Source organism: Oryx dammah, unplaced genomic scaffold, assembly GCF_014754425.2.
Source record: "Oryx dammah isolate SB20612 unplaced genomic scaffold, SCBI_Odam_1.1 HiC_scaffold_7, whole genome shotgun sequence".
Classification (NCBI taxonomy): Eukaryota; Metazoa; Chordata; class Mammalia; order Artiodactyla; family Bovidae; genus Oryx; species Oryx dammah.
In genome coordinates this window covers 13,053,344-13,074,760 of record NW_024070191.1, presented here as the reverse complement: position 1 = coordinate 13,074,760, position 21,417 = coordinate 13,053,344, and the positions used below count along the sequence as shown (strand labels likewise).

The following is a 21,417-nucleotide window of genomic DNA, read 5'->3' as shown; positions in this document are numbered from 1 at the left end:
TTCCTGAAGCTGCGTTACTTTCTATTAATTCCAGAACAAGATCTAAACCCATGAAGGTGTCCCTCAAAGTGTCTTCTGAGAAACTAAACACACCCTCTTTGAGATCCCAGGAGCAGAAAGAAATAACTCTTTTTTACCAATCTCCATCTGGACCTCTGTGCTCTTCTTCCTGACCCGGTTCTTCTTCTTCTTGTGCTAATTCTTGTTCCACGGCCAACAGCTCAGCTGATGTTCTTGCAAGTAAGGCTGACACTGCATCCTGGAGAAGGTACAACGTAGGGCAATTAATACCATAAACTTCAGAAATGATTTAAAAACTTGTCAGATGGGGACTTAGGCTTCTAGTTGTGGAGAATGAAGTATGAGACTTCTCTCGCTGAGAACAAATATGAAAGCTGAATACAATAAAAGGAAAAGCAAAAAAACTCCAGTTGTTTCAAAGCAACGAAGAGCAACAAAGGCAGTTAGGACTCAAGGGTGAAGATCCCAGGGAGGAGGAGACTGTAAGGAAATTTAATGCCACTCTTCTTCTTGGGGGGTGTGTCTCGATGCCGTGGCGAGGCACACAGGCGACGGGCTATGTTCGCCCGGACTGTGGCAGTGAGGGGAGGATGCAGAGATGAGACAGAGCTGAGGACAAGGCACTCTGCCTATGAGGGGTCTGGGAGGATAAACTCTGAATTGGGCCCAATATTCTGTACAATATTCCTATCGAGACCTTTGCCCCGACTAAGCCACATAATTGCAGAGTGAGAAGCTGAGAAAGTAAAACCAGCTGCTAGGAGGCTGAACGGTAAGCAGATATTTCAGTTGCCTCATGGTCCTAGGGAGAGAATAACTGGAATTCAGGTCCCTCAAGTGATCCAGGTGAGCTGCCCATGATGTCATCTGCCTTCCAGAAGGATACTGGATCATCTCTGGAGGAAGCTACCCGCCAGATCCTCTCCACTCCATACATAACATCCAGCACCCCGCTGGAAACAGAACCGACTGAAAGCCAAGAAGAACGACCCGCAAAAGAAGCAGACCCATAGGTGATCCACATACCTAGTTACTTAGAGAAGAAAGTAAAAGTTTTGTAATTAATCTGTTCAAGAAAACGGATGAAACAATGGAGAACTGACTTAGAATAAACAGAAAAACACATGAGCACATCTGAGTGAAACTGCTGAAAACCAAAGAAAAAGAGGAAATTTTACAAGCAGTGGAAGAAAAAAGGTGTAATACTTTTTAAGAATCAACAATTAGCCTGTCCTCCAGCAGCTGAACAGAATCAATGGAAGCCAGAATCAATGGATGACATCAAAACATTGTTTTCAATGTGTCCAGAGAAATAATTGCTCACTTAGAATTCTGAATATGCAGGAAAAAGAGTCCTTCACAAATGAAATTGAAAGAATATGCCAACATACCTGTACTAAAAGAAACATTAAAGGAAATTCTCCAGGCAGAAGGAGAATGACCCAAATTGGAAGTACAATAATGCAGAAAGGAAAAGAAAGGCTAAATAAATGCTCAATAAATGCTGATAAATATCAATAAAACAATGATAATAACGTGTTGTGGGATTTAAAATAAATGTAACTAAAATATATCCAGTAATTGCACAAGAGGAGAAAAGAGAATCATGAAATAAAAGCGTTTAAAAATCTTTGTACCATCTGCAAAAAAGCAAAAAGCATTAATTTAACACAGTTTCTAATAAGTCAAGGATGCATGCTATAATCATCAGGGAAACAACAAAAAAGAAAAGACTGTAGTACTAACTAATGATCTGATAGAAAGAAAAATCTAAGTTTAAAAATACTTGGTTAATCCAAAAGAAGGGGGAAAAAAGGGACTAAAAGGGAACAAAGAGTAAGATGAAAGGTTCAAAGCCAAATATAACAATAATAGCATTAAGTGTAAATAAATATTTCAATTAAAAGAAGATTTTAAAACTGGATAAGACATCAAAACCAACTAAGTACTGCTTACAAGGGAAACACTTTAAATATAGGAACCAAGAAAGGTTGAAAGTAAAAGAATAATAAAAGATAAACCATGCAAATGCTAACCAAAAAAACTGATATGATTATTAATATCAGACAGTGTTATTAGCAATAGAGGGATATTTTATAATAATAAAAGGGTCAGTTGAACAGAAAGATACAATATGATGCTAAATTTATATTCATCTAATAACCTGGATGCAAAATACATAAAGCAAAGACTAAAAGAACTAAATAGATATAGATTATAGTCATCTATAATCGTAAGCTGGAGATTTTACTGTACCTTTAAACAGTGATAAAATAAGCAAATTGAAAAATCAGTAAATGCAGAAGATCTGAAAAGCAAAACTAACAAAGGTGACCTGCAGAAAATATATCCTTTTCAAGAGTACAGGGAACTTATACTAAAACTGAACACCTGCTAAGCCATAAAGCAAGTTTCAATATTCTTTATGATAGAATGTATGTAAAAACATGTATTAGATACAATTCAGTCTGCTTTATTCCAGGAATCTGAAACAGATTTAGCATTCAAAAGTCAATCAATGTATAATCCACTACATTGAGAGAATAAAAGAAAACAGCCATGTAATCATCTTAGGAGATACAGTAAAAATGCTTGATAAAATCCAATATCCATCCATAATAAAACCCTTAGCAAACTAGAAAGAGAAGGAAAGTTCCTTAATCTGATAGCAATTATCTATAAACAGCCTCAGAAAAAAATCATTCTAAATGATGCATTCTTAAAAGCCTTCATTTTGAAAAAGCCTAGTATTGTCAACAGAGATAGACAGCTAAGCCAACAGAACAGAATAGAAAATTCAGGGACAGGCTAACACGCAGAAGTCATCTGACTTAGGATAAAAGTTGGCACTGCGGTCAGTTAAGGAAAGATGTATTTTCAACAAATAATCCTGGGTCAATTGGCTATCGCATGGATTAAAAAAAAAAAGAAAAAAAGACCCTGACCTCTACCTCAAAGCCTACACAAAGATTAATTTCAGATGGACTGCAGATCTAAGTCTCGGTAAAACTTGACTCACCAAGTCTACGGAATCCACGAGTGGCTGGCTTGGTGGAAATACCGAGTCCTCTGTCTCCTCTTCGCTCTTCTTGCAGGGCATTTGCTTTGAAGGAAGCAAGTTATACCACAGAGTGAAAATCTCATTGGAAAAGGGTAGGTCTGCCAGGCTGATCTGAGTTCCTGCCTGTGTGAAAGGAAAGGAAAAAAAAAGAGAAAGAGAGAAAATGAAATGTTTCAATCCATATTTGCTCCCTCTAATATAATGAAGATTATTGGACAAGCTTGTTTTAGGGAGAAAAAAAGATGCAATACTCATGATACAAAGCATTGGTGGATTTCTTTTTTTAAACCTGGAGATGTCTTATATTTTCAGGTGTGACTAAGTAAGAAATGTTAAAACAAAAAAATGCAGTTGACTTTTGAACATCATGAGGGTTAGGGGGGCCGACAGCATTCCTCACTCTGCCGTTGAAAATCCATGTCTAACTTTACAGTTGGCCCCTGTATTCAAGGTTCCACAGCCTCAGATTCAACCAACCACAGATTATGTAGTGTTATGGTACGAATTTAGTAGGAAAAAAAAAAAATCTGTGTGTAAGTGGACCTTGAAAAAAATCCCAGGGTTGATTTCTTGATTGGTGTTACAGCTGACCCTTGAACTACATGCGTTTCAGCTGGAGACCGCATGGCTTCCTGGACACCTGGGCACACCTCTAGACACCTGTACCTGAGCACCCTGTGCAACTCTGCTGTGATGTAATGATGTACACAACGGTGGGCTGAACTCGCTATCAGTGACGTATGAAGTCTTCTGTGCTGGCGTGCAAGTGTCCTATTGCTCTTAACAGTCACACTGAGGTCTTCCTACCAGCTCTACCCCCATCGCTGGGAGAACGTGCTGAAGTAGGGAACTTTACCCAGCGTCCTGCTTAAATTAAATCTGAACAGTGAATTAGGGGTGGGATGTCCTTTTGATATCTATCCATATTCACAAGCTGCGTGACCTTGAACACATGACCCCTCTAAGGAGTTCCTCATCTGCAAATGTCATCATACCCTTTTTCTAAGACTGTCGAGGGGATGAGTGAGATAATGTATGTAAAGTGCCCAGCACCGGGCTCATATTGGGAATAAATACGCATACTCTACAGTGATGGTCATAACAGAGCCCAAAGTTCTTTATCCAAAGGTTAGAAATAAAGAACTCGATTTTTACAGAGGATCATAATTGCTAAGCAAAATCAGAAAGGTCTGAAATAAAGAGAATGGAAAGCAGAAATTAAGACTTCAGACAAAAAAACGAAGCCACCGCTGGACTGTGTCAGAGACACTGGGCAGACAGGCAGTAGTTTCGGGACTGGCGGAACGGCCGCTGGAAAGGGGCTCTCAGCACGGCCGGTGGCGTCACCTGAGGATCGAAACGAGAGGTCCTACCAGGCACTCCTCCCTGCGGGGTTTCCCGACGGAGCACAGGTCCACCCTCAGGGTCTTCTGCTGCAGGGCCGTCTGGGAGACGGCCACTCTGAACACGTCACCGAACAGCAGGGACTCCGCAGCTGGGTGCACTTTTGTTCGAAACAGACAGCTGACGTCACTTGAGGAGGGAAGCAGAGCAACCCGGAAATACCTGCAAAGAACATGGATGAAATGGATTCACCGGTTCAACGATCCTGGCTTCGCAGCTGGTGTCTGGAACGATCCTCCCGGGGGAGAAGCACCGGGGGACACCGACTTCATTGCCAACCCCAGGCTCGCGGCCACCATGGTCGTCGTCGTCATACCCAGGGCTCGGAGGCTCTGTTCCTAACACCCCGGTGCCCACAGCATCCTGGATCATGCCAGGCCGAGCCTGCCCCCCCCCCACTCCTGCCGCCCTGGGGCTGCAGCAAAGGCCCTCGGTAGGGAAGCGAGGGGAATGAGGACCTAGGAGCGGACAGATTTATGTCCTGCCTTCCCCCGACCAGCCGGTTCCACAGTGATCACCATCTGGACCTGGGAAAGTGGGGACACCAAGTAGACATGGGTGACTGTGTCCCAAAGAACACTCATCCTGTGCATTAGATAAGAAATGCTGATGGTCATTCCCTAGGGATGGGACGTCTTGTCCTTCCAGAGGAAAAGAAACACGAAGGAGTGTAGAGTTATAACAATTTAAGAAAAATGAATTTTTAACAGTTCAAAAAATCACTGCCTAGCATCTCAGAAGTCTCAGATATGATAAATGGTTTTATGCTTTGTCAAATTCAGAGGAAGAGTCTGACAAAACAGTACCTTCTACCACCACTTCCAAGTGAGTTTTCTGAGTGCATATTACGTGAGGACCCACAGTCCCTATAAACAGCATGAGGTATCTTCTGTTAAATTCCCAGAAACAGAATACCCATTAAATCCCTCCCCACGGCCCCATTTCCAGGCTTTCTAATTCATATTCTAAAGAGCTTCCTTCTCCGATCATAAAAAGTATAAGTTCACGTGAAGAACTGAGGAAGGCCGTATTATTTCTGTGTTTTGTATTGACACTGATTACGGGGACTCAGCATGAAAAACCTCGTGGGCCCTGGGCCGCAGCTGTTAAGGCTGGAGGTATAGCAGGAGAAATCTCTTTCTCTGCCTTCCTGTTGCTGTCCTTCAGTCGCTGAGTCGTGTCCGACTCCTTGTGATCCCATGGACTGCAGCACACCAGGCTCCCCTGTCCTCCACTATCTCCCGGAGTTTGCTCAAACTCATATCCATTGAGTCGGTGATGCCATCCAACCATCTCATCCTCTGTCTCCCCCTTCTCCTTTTGCCTTCAATTAGGAGGGAGAAGTCACCCATAGACTCATCAGCCAGTCATCCCTGAACACTACTGATGGGGACCCCAACCTCAGCGCTAGGAGGCAGGCTCCTGGGGTGTTGGAACCACCCCCTTAATCCCCCACCTCGCTGCCCCGTTCTTAAAACCAAAGGCGGGGGTGAGCCCTCATCACTCCCTCTTCGTCTCTATCTAGAGCTCATGAAGGCATGACCAGCCCTGCCGCATCTTTCCCTGTGCCTTCACCTGATGAACTGCTACATGTAAAATTCTCTCTCAGGAATTTGAAGTTCTTCAATCTGTTCTCCACCGATTTTACTTACACTTTTGAAGAGTGAGGTATCAGGAAGGCATGCAGATTTCGGAGTTGTGCTACAATCACCATGAAACTCGACCTTTTTGCATCGTATCTGTTCAGAGAGAAGCAGATGAGATGAGGCAGGGCACAGGCCACTTGCTGGCGCACGGAGGTGAGAAGCCGCCCTTCCGGAGCTGTCCTCACCTCAGCCCAATCTGCACCTGGGCCGTCTCCATGATCGCGGTTTCCTCCTCGCTGTACGGCACATCCTCGGCCTCACTGGGCCTGCGGGCGGGGCAACGGCAGGCACGGGTGAACGTTTGGCGAACCGGGAAACCCGGAGCTGTGATTGCTGTCTGCCTGCGTGCGTGCTAAGTCACTTCAGTGGTGTCTGACTCTCTGTGATCCCCATGGACTGCAGCCCGCCAGGCTCCTCTGTCCATTGGATTCTCCAGGCAAGAACACTGCAGGGGGTTGCTGTGCCCTCCTCCAAGGGATCTTCCCGACCCAGGGATCGAACCCAGGGATCGAGCCCACGTCTCTTACGTCTCCCTGCATTGGCAGGCGGGTTCTTCACCACTAGTGCCACCTGGGAACTGTTTGCCCCTCATCGATTCTGAACAAAAACCTGAACTAACGGCACTCCTGGACTGGCCCGTGGGCCTGACCCCAGTGCAAGCTTGCGCTTTCAAATCTGGCTTCCCCTCGTCGGGAGGACCCTGCACCTGGGCTCCGAGGGGGAGGCCTGCCTGGTGGCTGGCTTTCCCACGGCTCCCCGGGACGTGCCGCACCCCGGACTGGGCTGCCCGAGAGCTGCACACATGAGACGCTCCGTGAGCCAAACGGGCACTGGGCAGCCGCTGTGGCGTGCCCAGCAAATCAAGCTTGCGGGACTTCCCTGGTGGTCCAGTGCGCAGGGGACACGGGTGTGACCCCTGGTCTGAGAACTCAGATCAACATGCCTCAGGGAAATGACGCCCTTGCACCGCAGCTACATGGAAGTCTGGGCGCCGAAGCTAGAGAAGCCCACAAACCACAGTGGAGATGCCCTGTGCTGCTACCTACACCTGACACAAAAAAATACATAGATTTTTAAAAATCGCATTTATGTCTCTAAGAGGTTCAGCTGATAAGCACATCAACCTGTTCCTCACTTCCCTGCCAGTGGGATGCTGCTGGCACCCCTGACCTTCTCAGGTCTGCCCCTGCTTTAATGCCCACAGCCCTTCCCGCTGCAGCGAGTGGACGGAGGGCAGGGACCTCCCAGCCGGTCACCCACGCGTGTGCAGCAGCCACTCGGGTTGGGTCCTTACTGTTTCACGAACGCTTCGTAGACCCCGCTGTCCCCGGCCACCGACTCATCCGAGACTGCAGCCGACACACAGGCGGTCTTCTCCCCCAGCAAGTGGATTCCTCTTCTTTTTGGTAATGATTTTTCAACATCTAGGGAGGGGAGAGTGACAGCAACCATTAGGATTTCTTCTTAGGAAAAGTTATGTCTAACACACACACACACACACACACACACACACGCACGCACACACATGGTTTGGTTCTGAGAAACTCAAAATAAAATTTCCACTGAGAATCAAGGATGTTACTATTCAAGTCAACAGAAGTGGATGATTCCAGGCACTATGACTTACAAAATCCTGGGATGCTCGTTATTTTGGTCATTATTTGGGAAAGAATCTGGTGTTCCCGTCCCGGGATGTTTTAAGGGGAGGGATCAGTGGCACACTCTCTCCTGGGTCCCCTGCCTCCCTCGTCTCAGTGATCACTACAGATGCCACGGTCGGGGGTAAGAAGCTGTCTGCCTCCCTCAAGTGTTGGAGAAGTTTCTATAACAGCTTCTGGCACTCGATGGAAGAAACATCTCTCCAGTCTCCATCTCCCCAGCTGCTGCTCTAATAGAAGTTAAAGGGGGAAACGTCTTTGACTTACAGAATTCCTCACTGGCTAAATACCATTAAAAACTGTGAGTTACTGAATCCTCACCGACTCCCACTTAACTTTTATCTCTGACTCATATTCATGGCTGGGCATCCTGCGGAGAGCCGGCAGCCTCGTCTGAAGCTGCGCTCCCGTGTAATAAGCTGCAAGCCTATGGCGTGCTTTCATCCTCGGCAGAGAGCAGGGATCCACACTGGTATGCATTTCGCCCCCCTTCTGAGTCGTGACTTTACATCTTGTTAAGATGTTTAAGTCTTGAGGCTCTAAATTCTGGATTGATTGCTGCCTTTCCCTTTTTATTTCTGGCAGGGGGAACGCATCTTCCTTGATGATGGAGTACCTTCTCTCCGCCCACCCCTCCTTCACGAGTGGTGAAGGTGATGACATGATTTATTGATTACCCCCAGGAATAACCACAGCAGCCTGAAACTGACTTTGACGGTGACAGAGTGACTGCGGAAGGACTTCGGAGGTATTCTTGATTTCCGCCATCCAGCAGGGACAGGACGAAATGCTCAGGAACTGGGGTCCTTCAGGCCCAGAGCACAGGAGAAAGGCACAAAACCCACTCTTCTCTCTTCCCTCTCTCTTGCTTTACCTTCCCTTCGTAGATGTCAGTGGTTTGTGGTAGGAACTGGGTTTGGCAGAGTTTGCACTGCTCCAGGTCACAGGGGTGATATTAACTCCCGTGAGCGGCACACCGAGCGCCAGGCATGGCTGATGCCCCTGATGCATTATGAGAGCGTCAACCGTCCCAGCACCCCACAAGGTAGACGCCGTGTTGCCCCCACCTTGCAGGTGAGGAACTAACGAGCCTGAGAGATGGGGCAATGTGCTCGCTGGAACTGAGGGCCCCGAGATGCGAGTGCAGGTCGGGCTGGCTCCGGGGGGTGGCGGGCCCCAGTGCCACACACCGCACGCCTTTCTGGGGGCAGGTGCGAGGCCCCGCAGCAGGTCTCTGCTTTGCTGGAGCCATTCTGTAAACACTGCTTCGGTGCTCCTTTTCTTTGCGGCTAATTATTTCAGCCAACACGTCACTTGCAGCTTTGGCACCTGCCGGGCGAGCGGCACACAAACCACCCAGCATTTCTGTCTGCACCCTGGGCGCTGGAGTCTCTTTCTTACTGTGTTCGGGGCGGGCTCCTCAGACCACAGCTGTGACCACCTGCCAACCAAGGTGCATGCCATCCCAGGATCTTTACAACCACATCTGCTGTATTAAAAGCGCCGGCCTCGCAAAGGCAAGCAATTAAAGCGTAGTAGACTCCCCCTCTGTTTCTGCCTCTCTGAGCTCAGGCAGGAGTGGGAACTCAACCCCATGACAACTATCTCTACAGCCAGAAGGTGGCAGGGTGACACCGCAGGCTGGGACTGCTTTCTCCAAATTAACTCTCTGTGGAAAGGGAGAGTCTGGCATGAAACAGAAACTGTATTTATAGAGAATTCCCATAGCAATCTAAACATTGAACCTTGGTACTAATTAGCTGCTATGTTAATTGCCTTGGTTTGAATCTGTTTTAGGCCAACTTTGAAAAAAAAAAAAAAGTCCTCTTTCCCACCTCACTATTTCAGAAACAGCCCCTTATCTGGAAGCCTGAAGAATGTTCACAAAGTATGTCCCCAGGCAGCTGCAGGACACAGCAGGGTTCCAGACGACAGAATGGACATTTAACGGTTAAATCTATTAAATACGGAAGGCGATTTGTATTTGATGAGAAAAAAAAAAAATTGTGCACGTTATAGCAATAAACGTTCTTTCCCAAATGAAGCCAAAATGAAAAAAAAAGCAGCAGAAAGAGAAGGGAGACGTGTACCAATACTTGCTCCCACAGAAAAAGTAACCTCCCCTCATCCCTGAAGATGGTTTGGCGGGGGCAGCTTAGAGCGTGGTCTCTGTGTACCTGCGGGCCCCTCGAACAGTGGCTCCTGAGCACACTCGCCAAGCTCCTTGTTCTCGTCCAGCAGAGACGGGGGCGCTCCTCCCGGGTCAGGGTCCAGCAGCAGCTGATGCTCTCTGAAGCTGATGTCTGCAAAGTGGCCGCTCAGCTCGCAGTCCTCGAAGTCAGCAGAGAACTGGTGGAGGGGGCCGTCGTGGGGAGACATGGGGAACGCGCCTTCCAAGACCAACGGGGAGCCGGGCGGGGACAGGGAAGACAGGGAGGACCTCGAGGACAGGGACGTCACGGACTTGGGGGCCTCGGCCAGGGGCGCGGGGTGGCCTGGGGCTGCGGCCACCGCCCCGCCAGGGCCGCTCTGGCCAGGCTGGCCGGGGGACTTGGCCACCTCGTGTTCGTGGATGGTGGTGATGGGGCCGGAAGGCACGTAGCCGCCTTTCTCCTGCAGGAGGAAGTCCAGTTTGTGCTGATAGTCTGCGTCCAGCTGGTCGCCCTGGCTGGTGTAGTAGAGCTCACTGGAGCTGAGGGAGTTGAGCGACCCTCTGCTGGACGTGTTCAGGGACCCCCGGCTAGAGGCCAGGGAGCCCAGGCTGCTCCCGGAGGACACGGACAGTGTGCTGGCAGAGAGGCTGGGAGAGGAAGGCGCACAGTGAGAGCCTGGACGCCGGCTTCCCTGGCGGCTCAGCAGCAGAGACCCCGCATGCTGAGCAGCCACGCAGCCTGCGCACCACAGCTACTGAGCCTGGGAGCTGCAGCTACGGACGCCCGAGCACCCTGGAGCCTGTGCTCAGCGACAAGAGACGCCACTGCCACGAGCAGCCCAAGCACAGCAGCTAAAGAGGGGCCCCTGCTCGCCACGGCTGGAGAAAAGCCCGTGCAGGGACGGAAAACCAGCACAGCCAAAAGAAATAAGTAAATAAAACCTAAAAAACAAAAACAAAACAAGAAGCTTCGATGATGTGGATGGAAGCCCCTACTGGCTCCTTCGGCAGAGAGGGAAGGAACCCAGTGATGTCAAAGATCAAGGTCAACGACCTGGGAAAGGGCACCTGCAGCCACACCACACGTTTCCATGCCCAGGCTCGAACATTTCCAACCCGGCTCTCTAAAGACTCTTTAAGGAGCAATCCTACTCTTACCAAAAACCATCCTCCTTGTGTAAAAGTTTACAAAAAATTTAAAAAGGGATCAAACATCTACTGATAAATCTATCTGCATAAATATCCAGAAGCAACTGTGCAACTAAAAATATATAAAAGTATGTGTGTGGAGGTAAACAGTATGAAGGGTTAATGCTGTGACTTTACCTAAAGAACGAAATCTTTTATTGTGAGAGAGGAAAAAGCCAGCTTCTAAAGACAAAGGCCGCTAGGCTCACTCCCCTTCTTCCTCTTTCTGTGTATATTTTGGAAGTGAATGTGTGGCTATTTTAGGGCAAATCTCCCTTTTTAAAAGAAGGGATGAAAAAAAAAAATAAAAGAAGGGATGATGTGGAGAAATGTGTTATTTTCCTAAGTATGTCCTGGTCATTCAAATATATCTTCTTCCCAACACACCGCAAACAGCTTCCAAATAGGACCCTGGGGTTCATGAAAGCAAACAAACAAATCTCTCCAACTTTAAATCTGGTCATTCAGGTTTTAACTGTACTAGTGTAACTATTTTCTTACTTTTAAGTCATCAAAAATAAAGAGTAGGTAATTGAAGCCGAATTGCAACATGCCTGAAGGTAGCCAAGAAAAATTTTCCCTTTAAGAACCAAACAGACTTACTTTTTAAGTTGTGAATGCAAATATGTAGTTAATTTAGTAGTTTCTTCAAGTTTCTGTAGCAGCTCTTTCCTTCGCTCTTCCAATTTCAATCTAGACAAAAAAAAAAAAGGAGATAAATAAATTTATTTTCAACATAACTACGATAAGCATAGAAACTGAAGGGAAAATAAAAAGATTCTTATTATTTTCCCTTGTGAAATCCAAATGAACTCAACACAGAGAAAACAGAACCACTCATCAGAAGGAAAGTGGTCAGAGCCATCCGCAGCCACTGGGTGACGGTGGAAGGATGTCCACATGGCCAGTGCTACTAGAACTTGTAGAGTTCTGGTATTCTAAAATTTTCTTAAATGAGTAAAAAAACCTCACACTCACAAATTAGGGAAAGACAGTGGGGAGGAAAAGAAAACAAAGGAGATGAGCAAAGATTAAGGATCCTTCTGCAGGCTTGTGACTTCCGCTCCCGTTACTAAAACATCTGACAACAATAACAGGAATTAGGAAATAACAGGAATTAGGAAAGATCATCTGAGCATGGAATTTGGTAAGGACTGTTCCGAAATCACATTCAGTGACAAGAATTCCAATCTCATTCTGATGAGAATTCTGGCGATTAAGAAACAAATTAGTCCAGTGTCCATACTGCCAATGTGAGCTACTCTTGGCTTAACCCTTTGAGCAAGCAAAAGACATAAAAGTAATTTCCATTAACAGCACCTCTCATCACCTGTGACTGGATTTTCATGAAATTTAATCCACATTCAGCTGAACAAGTTTTCATGAGATTGAAAAAAAAAAAAATCCAAGCATTATGGAACTGTGTACTTGAGTAAGCCATTTTAAAAATACATCAAGCATACTGTCTATATCAGGGTCTTTAGACATCATTGAAAAGAGCAGAAGGAGACCCAGGAAACCACCACAATTTCGGTTCTGGGGTGGGCTGCTTACTAGCGTGTCCTTATGGTAAGTCACCTAACTGTGGCTCCTGACTTCCTCATCTGTAAAATGGTGATTATAATCCTGCTGTGTCCACCTGCTAAGGCTGTGCAAGGGATCAAACAGAGCCAGCCATGTGCGTGAAAGAACTCCGAAGACATCAAAACCAATCTCCCGTGTTCAGAGTCTCAGCACACCCCACAAGGTGCCGATACAAAAATTAGCTACTTTTCTTTGCAGAGAAAGAAAAATTCCCTAATTTTTCAACCTCTTTGAAATCCTATGTACGTTTTAGGCAGCGAGGAAACATGCCCATATTTTATTTATAGATATCTATCCTTTGATGTGCCACCAACACAATTTCACTCTGTGTTAAAATTTTAAAAAAAAAGTAACTCTTGTCATTTTGTTTAGTACTTCAAAGGGTGATAAATTCTTAATTCACAGCTTTCACAGGTGTATTTTGAAAAGGAGTATGGTCCCTTTTTTAAAAAAAATCTCTTAAATATAAACAAAAACAAGGAAAAATATTAATTCAAAGTAGATAAACTGAATTAGAAGGTACACAAGGTCTGGAGAAAGTCCTTCAATCCACCTGATACAGAAGCAGTACTTTTGAGGTAAGTTTTAAAACTGTCACACATACACGAAGGTTTTCTGGTGTGTTAAAAAGAGAGACATTACTTTGCCAACAAAGGTCCATCTAGTCAAAGATATGGTTTTTCCAGTAGTCATGTTTGGATGTGAGAGTTGGACTATAAAGAAAGCTGAGCACCGAAGAATTGATGCTTTTGACCTGTGGTGTTGGAAAAGACTCTTGAGAGTCCCTTGGACTGCAAGGAGATCCAGCCAGTCCATCCTAAAGGAAATCAGTCCTGAATATTCATTGGAAGGTCTGATGTTGAAGCTGAAACTCCAATCCTTTGGCCACCTGATGCGAAGACCTGGCTCATTTGAAAAGACCCTCATGCTGGGAAAGATTGAAGGCGGGAGAAGGGGACGACAGAGAATGAGATGGTCTGATGGCATCACCGACTCAACGGACATAAGTTTGGGTAAACTCCAGGAGTTGGTGATGGACAGGGAGGCCTGGCGTGCTGCAGTCCATGGGGTCACGGAGTCGGATACGACTGAGTGACTGAACTGAACTGAGAGGCTTCAGTGTGGCAGTGTGTTTCATGCTGCAATTTAAATTCAAAGCTTTGTGTCCTAGTCAGTCATACTTGATGGTCCCCGTGTCCTCCCCTGATGACGGCTCAGGTGCTGCTCTTCTGGACCCTTTCTGGTTCCCTTGAACCCCCGAGGCCTGGCCTGTGTCCCGCCACTGTACGCTAAGCTCCCGGAGGGCAGGGCCCAGCTCTTTCTCCCCATTCCACCCAGGGTGCCTGGAGAGCCCGGACCCCCACCCCAGGCCCCGTCCAGCAGGTGTCTAGGTAACAGGTCACTGGGAGAAGCTTAACGAACGCCCCAGAAGTCACAGAAGCCCCACCGGGTGGGTGCGGCTGTCACTGTCCTTGGTCAAGCGACCCACCTCCTGTCTTTGATGGGATCAGAGCCTCTCCCGGTGGGAGCTGGTTCCCCGTCTCCTTTCTGGAAAATGACCTCTCCCCCTTCCTCTGTGGTAGGGCCCAAGATGCTGCTCAGACATCATACCTGTCTCCCCCCTCACCCTTCTCCAGCCCCGGCTGGTGGTCCTCCTGAGCGAGAAGGATCTCTTCCATCTGGCCCCGAAGGAGCCCTCCCATGGTCCCACGGCTCCACACCACAGCTCGCCATACCCCTCACCTCTGCCCCAGTGTCCCCAGGGGGAAGGCGCACGTCATCTACAGAAGGAACAAGTTCTTTTTCCATTAAAAAAAACCCAAAAAACAAAAATACATTCATACCCCCTCCCACCTGCTACAAATTTTTTTTTCAGTGAGTGAAGTGACAGTCGCTCTCTGACTCTCTGTGACCCCATGGACGGTATAGTCCATGGAATTCTCCAGGCCAGAATCCTGGAGTGGGTAGCCATTCCCTTCTCCAGGGGATCTTCCCGACCCAGGGATCGAACCCAGGTCTCCCACATTGTAGGTGGATTCTGTACCAGCTGAGCCACAAGGGAAGCCCTTTTTTTCAGAACCAGTGGCAAAAATATTCATATAATTAAGACAGAATGAAGACATCTTGGCAAGACATACGGCAAAACCTCTAAGAGTTACGAAAAAGGGAGCAATGTTACGATCTTATCAGCTGTAGGAAAGCGCAGGGTTTAAGGAATTTCAGTAACTGTAAGGAAAGGACAGGCAGATGCGTAGGAAGGCTTTTTTCACTTGAGAGCCGTTTCTCTGCGGGAGATGGGTCACACGGAAGCATTACTCCGCCGGATGCGCTTTACGACCACTAGGGGGCGAGCTTGCTCTCCTTTGTCCTGAGAGTCAGCGACCCCTCAAGCACTGGGGCTGGGGGATTCTGGGGGCTCACCCGCCGGCTGAAAATTCATGTGAGTTCTGTGGGCTCCTGCAGAGACTACAAGTCAGTAACGACCCAGAATCTCACCTGAGAATCTCTTAAATCTTGAAATTTAAGAGACAGACAGAGACACTCAAGAGCATCAAGGTAATTCAGGGAAACAACTGAAGTCTGCCTTCTGACCCTTACATTTTGTTCCCTTTGGTCTTGCTCAGATGGATCCCTACCTGGCCAGCCCGGCTCACACCTGCCTGCGGGCTGAGCCTGCAGCTCACAAGACTAGAGATGTCAGCGCGGGAGGGGAGATGCAGGGGAGTGACGAGAAGTATTTAAGACGGTGAAAGGCTGTCATCTGTAAAGGGTCCCCTTGGATATTTTCTCACGCTCCTGAAAGCTGTGATGCTGCAGCCACGAGTCGTCTCCATCAGCACCTTAACTCACAGAGGCCAACGCTCCCCACACGGTCATGGTTAAACACGTGCCCACGCTAATGCGTGACTAGGGATGTCAGAGGTGCTTTTCCCTGCCCACCACCCCCACCTTCTCCAGCACTCTACTTCTCAAATGCTTTGGTATTATGTCAACACACAACCTTAAATGCGTATAGAGGACAAGGCATGCAAGAAGCCAAGAAGTTTAAAAAAAAAAAAAGAGAGAAAAACAAAAGTGACTGGATTATGGCTGGGGATTTTAAACTTACTTCCAGGTCACCTGAAAATATGCAAATGTGAGTTTCTTACCCTTCATTCTGCTCCTTACCTGTGGGCCTAAATGATGGGTGCGGGGTGGGGTTCTAAAGGGCTACTTGGCCTATGGTTGAGACAGGGAAACGGGTCTGGGCATCTGTCAGCGCAGCCTGTACCCCGGGGGGTGATGGCCTCATGGCAAACCTGCACACACGGGTCCCCCGGCCTGAGAGTGCAGCTGATCCATTTATGAAACTGCATTTTTTTTTTTTTTTAGATCAAATGATCAATTTACACCTTCCCACAGGAAGATCTAAAAATGGCTTAAAGTATTTTCCTTTCTATTTTCCACCTGCTTCAGATGAGGGTTTCAACTGACAAAGTCCAAGCGAACGTCTTGTGACCTGGTGAAATATCAAAGGGAGCAAGACGTCTTTTCCTTGTGAACTGAAAAGCAATCAACTTTTGCATTCTTGTGAGTAATAAAGCCCAGGTAGGAAGCTTTGGGCTGCTCTAACAGTCCAGATAATCTCTCTTATCAGAGTGCGATAGTTTACCACTGTTATCAGACTGCATTCCTGGTTTTCTGTCAACATTCCTTACTTATTCAACATCTGTCTCAGGCATTTTCACGTTCTCAACAATCACGGAGGAGCCACGGGGCCCAAGGAGAGTGTGCTTTACTGCTCTACAGGGGGGATGTCCTTCTGTGCTGGCTCTCGGTCCACCAAGGGCAGGTGCGTTTGGGATTCCCGGACCACGGAGGACGGCCTGGGGCCCTGGGCGGGGACGCACCTCTCGGCCAGGGCACGGCTGGGCGCGCCCCTCACGGCCAGCAGCTCCTCCTCCAGCCGCTGCCTCTCGGCCTCCAGGCTCTCCAGCTCGTCCTGCGTGCGCCTCTGCGGGGTGACGAACTGCAGCTCCTTCAGAAGCTCTTCCTTCTCGTGGATCAGCATCAGCTTCTCCTTCTCTATGTCCAGCGTCCCAGGCCACGCCTCGCTGTCCAGCTTCGACAGTTCAATTTTCAGGTTGGCCATACTGAAATAAAACCTAGAGTTAGTATCTTCTAAGAACCTATAATGGAGAATAATCTGAAAAATAATACGGTGGTGATTTAGACGCTAAGGTGCGTCTGACTCTTTTGCGACCCCATGGGCGGTAGCCCACCAGGCCCCTCCGTCCATGGGATTCTCCAGGCAAGAATACTGGAGTGGGTTCCCTTCTCCAGGGGATCTTCCCAACCTAGGGATCGAACCCATGCCTCCTGCATTGCAGGCAGATTCTTTACCATCTGAGCCACTGGGGAAGCCCCCCACCCCCACAATAATATATGTGTATATGTATAACTGATTCACGTTGCTGTGCACCTGAAACACTGTGAGTCAACTGTACTTCTATAAAATATATATATTATGAAAATAAAATAAAATAAAATGGCCGTGCACATTCTAAGAAGTCCCAAGGAGGGGGAAACCCTAGGCAGGCTAAGTTTGGGGTTGACCTCCCAGGGGCGGCTGTGACGGGCGGGTGAGAGGCTGACCGAACCACAGCCCCTAGTTGGGTCCCCGAGCTGATGCTACACTTATTTCTCATCCGCCTCACCCTCCCCACTTTCAGAATCCAGGTTATCACACCTACTACCTGAAAAGAAGGATGAAGGTCAAACTACACAGATGCTTAAGAAGCAGAGGACCAGTCAGTCCTGATGTGTGGAAGAACACCTGAGGACTTTGTTAAAAAAAAACAAACCAGCAACTCTGGTGAGTGACACCTGAAATGCTGTCATGCTGGCTCTCTTCCTCTGGGTTGAGATGCTGAACCTGGGCTACGCTGGCAGCAACTGAAGATCAGCCAGTTCGGGGAGGGGAGAAGACAGGGCTGGGCCACCTGGAACCACAACCAAGGCAGCCCCTCAAGGTCCCAGCATCGCCAGCCAAGAGCAGGCGGGCTGGGCCTCCTCCAGCCATGTCCTTCGGCCATGCACAGGGAGCTCGCTTCCCGCTCCGGGGCCTGGGTGGAGTCTACACCACATGCCGCGCGCTCTCCGAGCGGGCCCGTGGACACCGCCTCGACCTGGTCTTGCTCTGCACACGGCTGGCGGCGCGTCCAGCACAGGCAGCGTGGCGGGAGCAGCCCTACCAGGGTAGCGGCAGGAAGGGGCAACGCGGCCAGGAGCGCGGGGAGGAGGAAAACGCAGCCAAGGGACTCCTCCCCAGGTTCGTGATTTTGCTGATCCCAGACCTCACCGCGTCTAGAGCTTTGTACTCAACCATCAGGTCAACTCCCGATTCCATCAGAAGGACCACCCGAATCCAAAAACTTGGTCTGGGGCACCATGAGGACTGTCGGGACTGTTCACTAGAGGAACGGCCCTTGGCTGTTTTGACCACAAGCACAAGACCAAGACAAACTATGGGGACTCCCCTGGTGGTCTAGTGGCTAAGACCGCTTACTCCCAACTCTGGGGGCCCTGGGTTCGATCCCTGGTCAGGGAACCAGACCCCACATGTCACAACTAAGAGTTTGCAAGCTACAACTAAGACCTGGGGCAGTGAAACAAACAGATAAATAAATGTCTTTCAAAAAGGTAAACTATGAACACAGCTGATATTGGCATTGCTGGTAAGTCCCTTCAGTCGTGTCCGACTCTGTGCGACCCCATAGACAGAGGCCCACCAGGCTCCCCCGTCCCTGGGATTCTCCAGGCAAGAACACTGGAGTGGGTTGCCATTTCCTTCTCCGATGCATGAAAGTGAAGTTGTTCATTCGTGTCCGACCCTCAGCGACCCCATGGACTGCAGCCCTCCAGGCTCCTCCGTCCACGGGATTCTCCAGGCAAGAGCACTGGATACTGGCATTAGGAACCCTATATTCCTACTTCAAAATGTTGGATGATTACTCTGGTATTATCACAGCACAGAGCAGAAGATGATGAAGAGAGAAAAGGCGGCACCTGACCCCCCCTTTAGATGGAGGAAGTTGTAGAAGAGAAGGAAAAGGTGACTGAAAAACGTTATCAGGACCAAGAGGGAAGCAGCTCCACATTCTGGTGCCTCGAGTTTCCTGTTGGAGTTAAAAAGAAAGTTGCCACCTTAAACTATGCTGTGTGTATAACGTACTTGTGATTTTCACCTGTCGTCTGACTTATGATAGATGTAACATCAGCTATTCTTCAGCTTTAACCACAAAACTGTAAACAACTGTCTCAACGTACTGGAAAATTAATCATCAAAATGCTAAATAAGCATGATATTATTAGCTTCATTAAGCATGTAAAACAAAAGCTGCAGGAGAAAACAGGTTTCCGAGAAACACAACCCAAACACAAGTAAACACAAAATTCTTTACTTATTCAGAATTAAGGAATAAAAAGCACTTTCAACACACGCAGAAACCCCTGAGACAGACGTACCATCTCCTCAGAATCACTAGTAACTAAAGCAAAACCTCAAATGGTAACAGAAACAGCAATGTAACCGAATGGGAAAGAACCAACATCTTAAGTCTTGATGGGACTGAATTAAACAACGCACGAGCAATGATGTAGTGAAAGAAGGAACAGCACCTGTGGCTTGTGGGATCGGGCATTAGGCAGGTCTTGAATTTGATTTGGAAAGAGTGAGCCAAATCTGGGCAAGAAACTGGGACGCTTTCTGGGAACACCTAGAAGGCAAGTGCTGTTTAAGCTCCAGATGGAGCCAGCGTCCAGCAGAAGCCCAAGCTGGCCCAAGGGAAGTCGAGTCAAACCCCAAGGATGAAGGGGGGATGAGGCTTGCCTCCCCAAGATTAATTCTGAGTTATGGCCGTTCTCCTTCGGAAAGCCAGACACTGATCCTGGCTTGGTTTATGTCGGAGCCAAGGAGTTCTGGCGGCTCGGGGGCTGGTGTGCTCATAGCCGGAGCGACCCGAACAGGCTCCCAGGTCCCCAGGCCACAGGAGCACAAAGGAGCCCTCAGTCCTGGTCGAGGGGAACCGCCAGTGCCGGACGTTAGAAGCAGACAACGCGGTGCACGACGCTTTTCCTACCCTCAAGACATTTACAGTCCACCTGGGAAGCTTTACAGGCATTAAAATTAGCCGGGTATAATGCTGCTCAGAGAGGCGAAGTGACTTGCTCAAGCTCACGGTGGTTAATAATTTGTGGAACAAAGCTTATGGTTCTTTCAGTAAATCAAAGAGCCAAGTAATATTAGTAACAAAGGCTACGCAGAGGTAAATATTGGATTGAGGCAGATCAAATAATGGCATTGTTAAAGCCAGACGACCTTTAAGAAATCTGGCCAATGACCTTTTTTTAAAAATTTTTTAAAGATTTATTTATTTATTTTTGATGTGGGTTGTTTTAAAAACCTTTATTGAATCTGTTACAATACTGCTTCTGTTTTACGCTTTGGGGTTTTTTTTTTGGGCCGCGAGGTCTATGGGATTCCCAGCTTCCCACCCCCTGCAATGGAAGATGAAGTCTTAACTACTGGACTGCCAAAGAAGTCCCTAGCCAGTGACTTTTAAATTCTCATCATCACCAGTATTAACAGATGGACTTCAATATCCACCTACTGGGCTGCCTTGCAGTGGGAAACCACACACATTCTCGGCTGAGCAGCTCATGCTTCTGATAACACAGGCTTATGCCCCCAGTGCCTTCCTAGACAACAGAACAGCAGCACCCGCACACTCTTAAAAGCAAAATGATGAAGGGTTTCGGTGTGACCCTCTCTCTCAGAACCAGCACAGTTCCTACGTTATGAAAACCTGCTCAGTCTGTCGCCAACTTGAGGAGAGGAGACTCCCAGACCTCTCCCGAGGCACAGGTAAGAAAAAGGCAGTGAGGCTGTGCTGAAGAAGAGTGGAGAGGGTAAAGGAGGGACCACCCCAAAACTGAGTGACACCCAGACATCGCCCAGGACACTAGCGTGGGGGGCTTCCCTCCGACACTGAGGAAGATGCTGGAAGCTGTTTACCTTCAACTCTGAGCTGCTACCAAGCCCAGCACCCGAGTCTTTGCAACACTGTCTGGGGAACCAACTTCCTCACTTTAAATTGTGAGTAGGTACCGTACAGTCTTAAAGCTTCTTCCTTCCAGAAAGAGGGGGACAGTTCCATTCCTGCCCTTCTCACGAATTCTCCTTGTTCTTTGGCTTTGGGTGGGGTGGGGGAGACCCCACGACCTTTATATTCCAAGATCTGAAGGGTGATCTCAGTAAAAAATGCATGGTGAGTGACCAGCAGATGTCACCACAGGAATAAAGATGAACTGTGGAAAACACCGGGTGAGCCCACTGACCCCTGACTGCCACACAGTGCCCTGCTCTTACCTTCTTTTCGCTTCTTCATACTGGAGGCTCAGCCTGACCTTTTCAGCTAAATTTGATCTATTTCTCACTCCGATCTAGTTAAAAAAAACAAAAGGGGAAAAAGTCAATTAACTCTGCTAATGAATGAAGTAAAACTGCTTTTGTTTCTAGGAAGTACGAGTAATTGAAAAGCTAAAGAAGACAGTATCGAAATTGGGAACACCAGTTTGCAAAGGCACTTACTTTCGTGTCTCAGTGGGGACAAAACATTTCTTTTTAATTCAAGCTTGTTGAATTTTTTTCAAAGACTTTAA

General features: G+C 47.8%; 1 protein-coding gene across 2 annotated transcripts in view; it reads right to left on the bottom strand.

Moving 5' to 3' along the window:
• WWC2 (WW and C2 domain containing 2) overlaps positions 1 to 21,417 on the bottom strand; it is a 147,072-nt gene that overhangs the window by 20,892 nt on the left and 104,763 nt on the right. For both annotated transcript variants that reach the window (XM_040243024.1, XM_040243025.1), the window contains 10 exons: positions 21,125 to 21,198; positions 16,605 to 16,847; positions 11,734 to 11,823; positions 9,968 to 10,590; positions 7,427 to 7,556; positions 6,318 to 6,398; positions 6,139 to 6,225; positions 4,456 to 4,648; positions 3,041 to 3,205; positions 138 to 259 (listed from right to left, as the gene is read on the bottom strand). In XM_040243024.1, the coding sequence (XP_040098958.1) occupies positions 138 to 259; positions 3,041 to 3,205; positions 4,456 to 4,648; positions 6,139 to 6,225; positions 6,318 to 6,398; positions 7,427 to 7,556; positions 9,968 to 10,590; positions 11,734 to 11,823; positions 16,605 to 16,847; positions 21,125 to 21,198 (1,808 nt within the window). The remainder of the gene's footprint in view (positions 1 to 137; positions 260 to 3,040; positions 3,206 to 4,455; positions 4,649 to 6,138; positions 6,226 to 6,317; positions 6,399 to 7,426; positions 7,557 to 9,967; positions 10,591 to 11,733; positions 11,824 to 16,604; positions 16,848 to 21,124; positions 21,199 to 21,417) is intronic.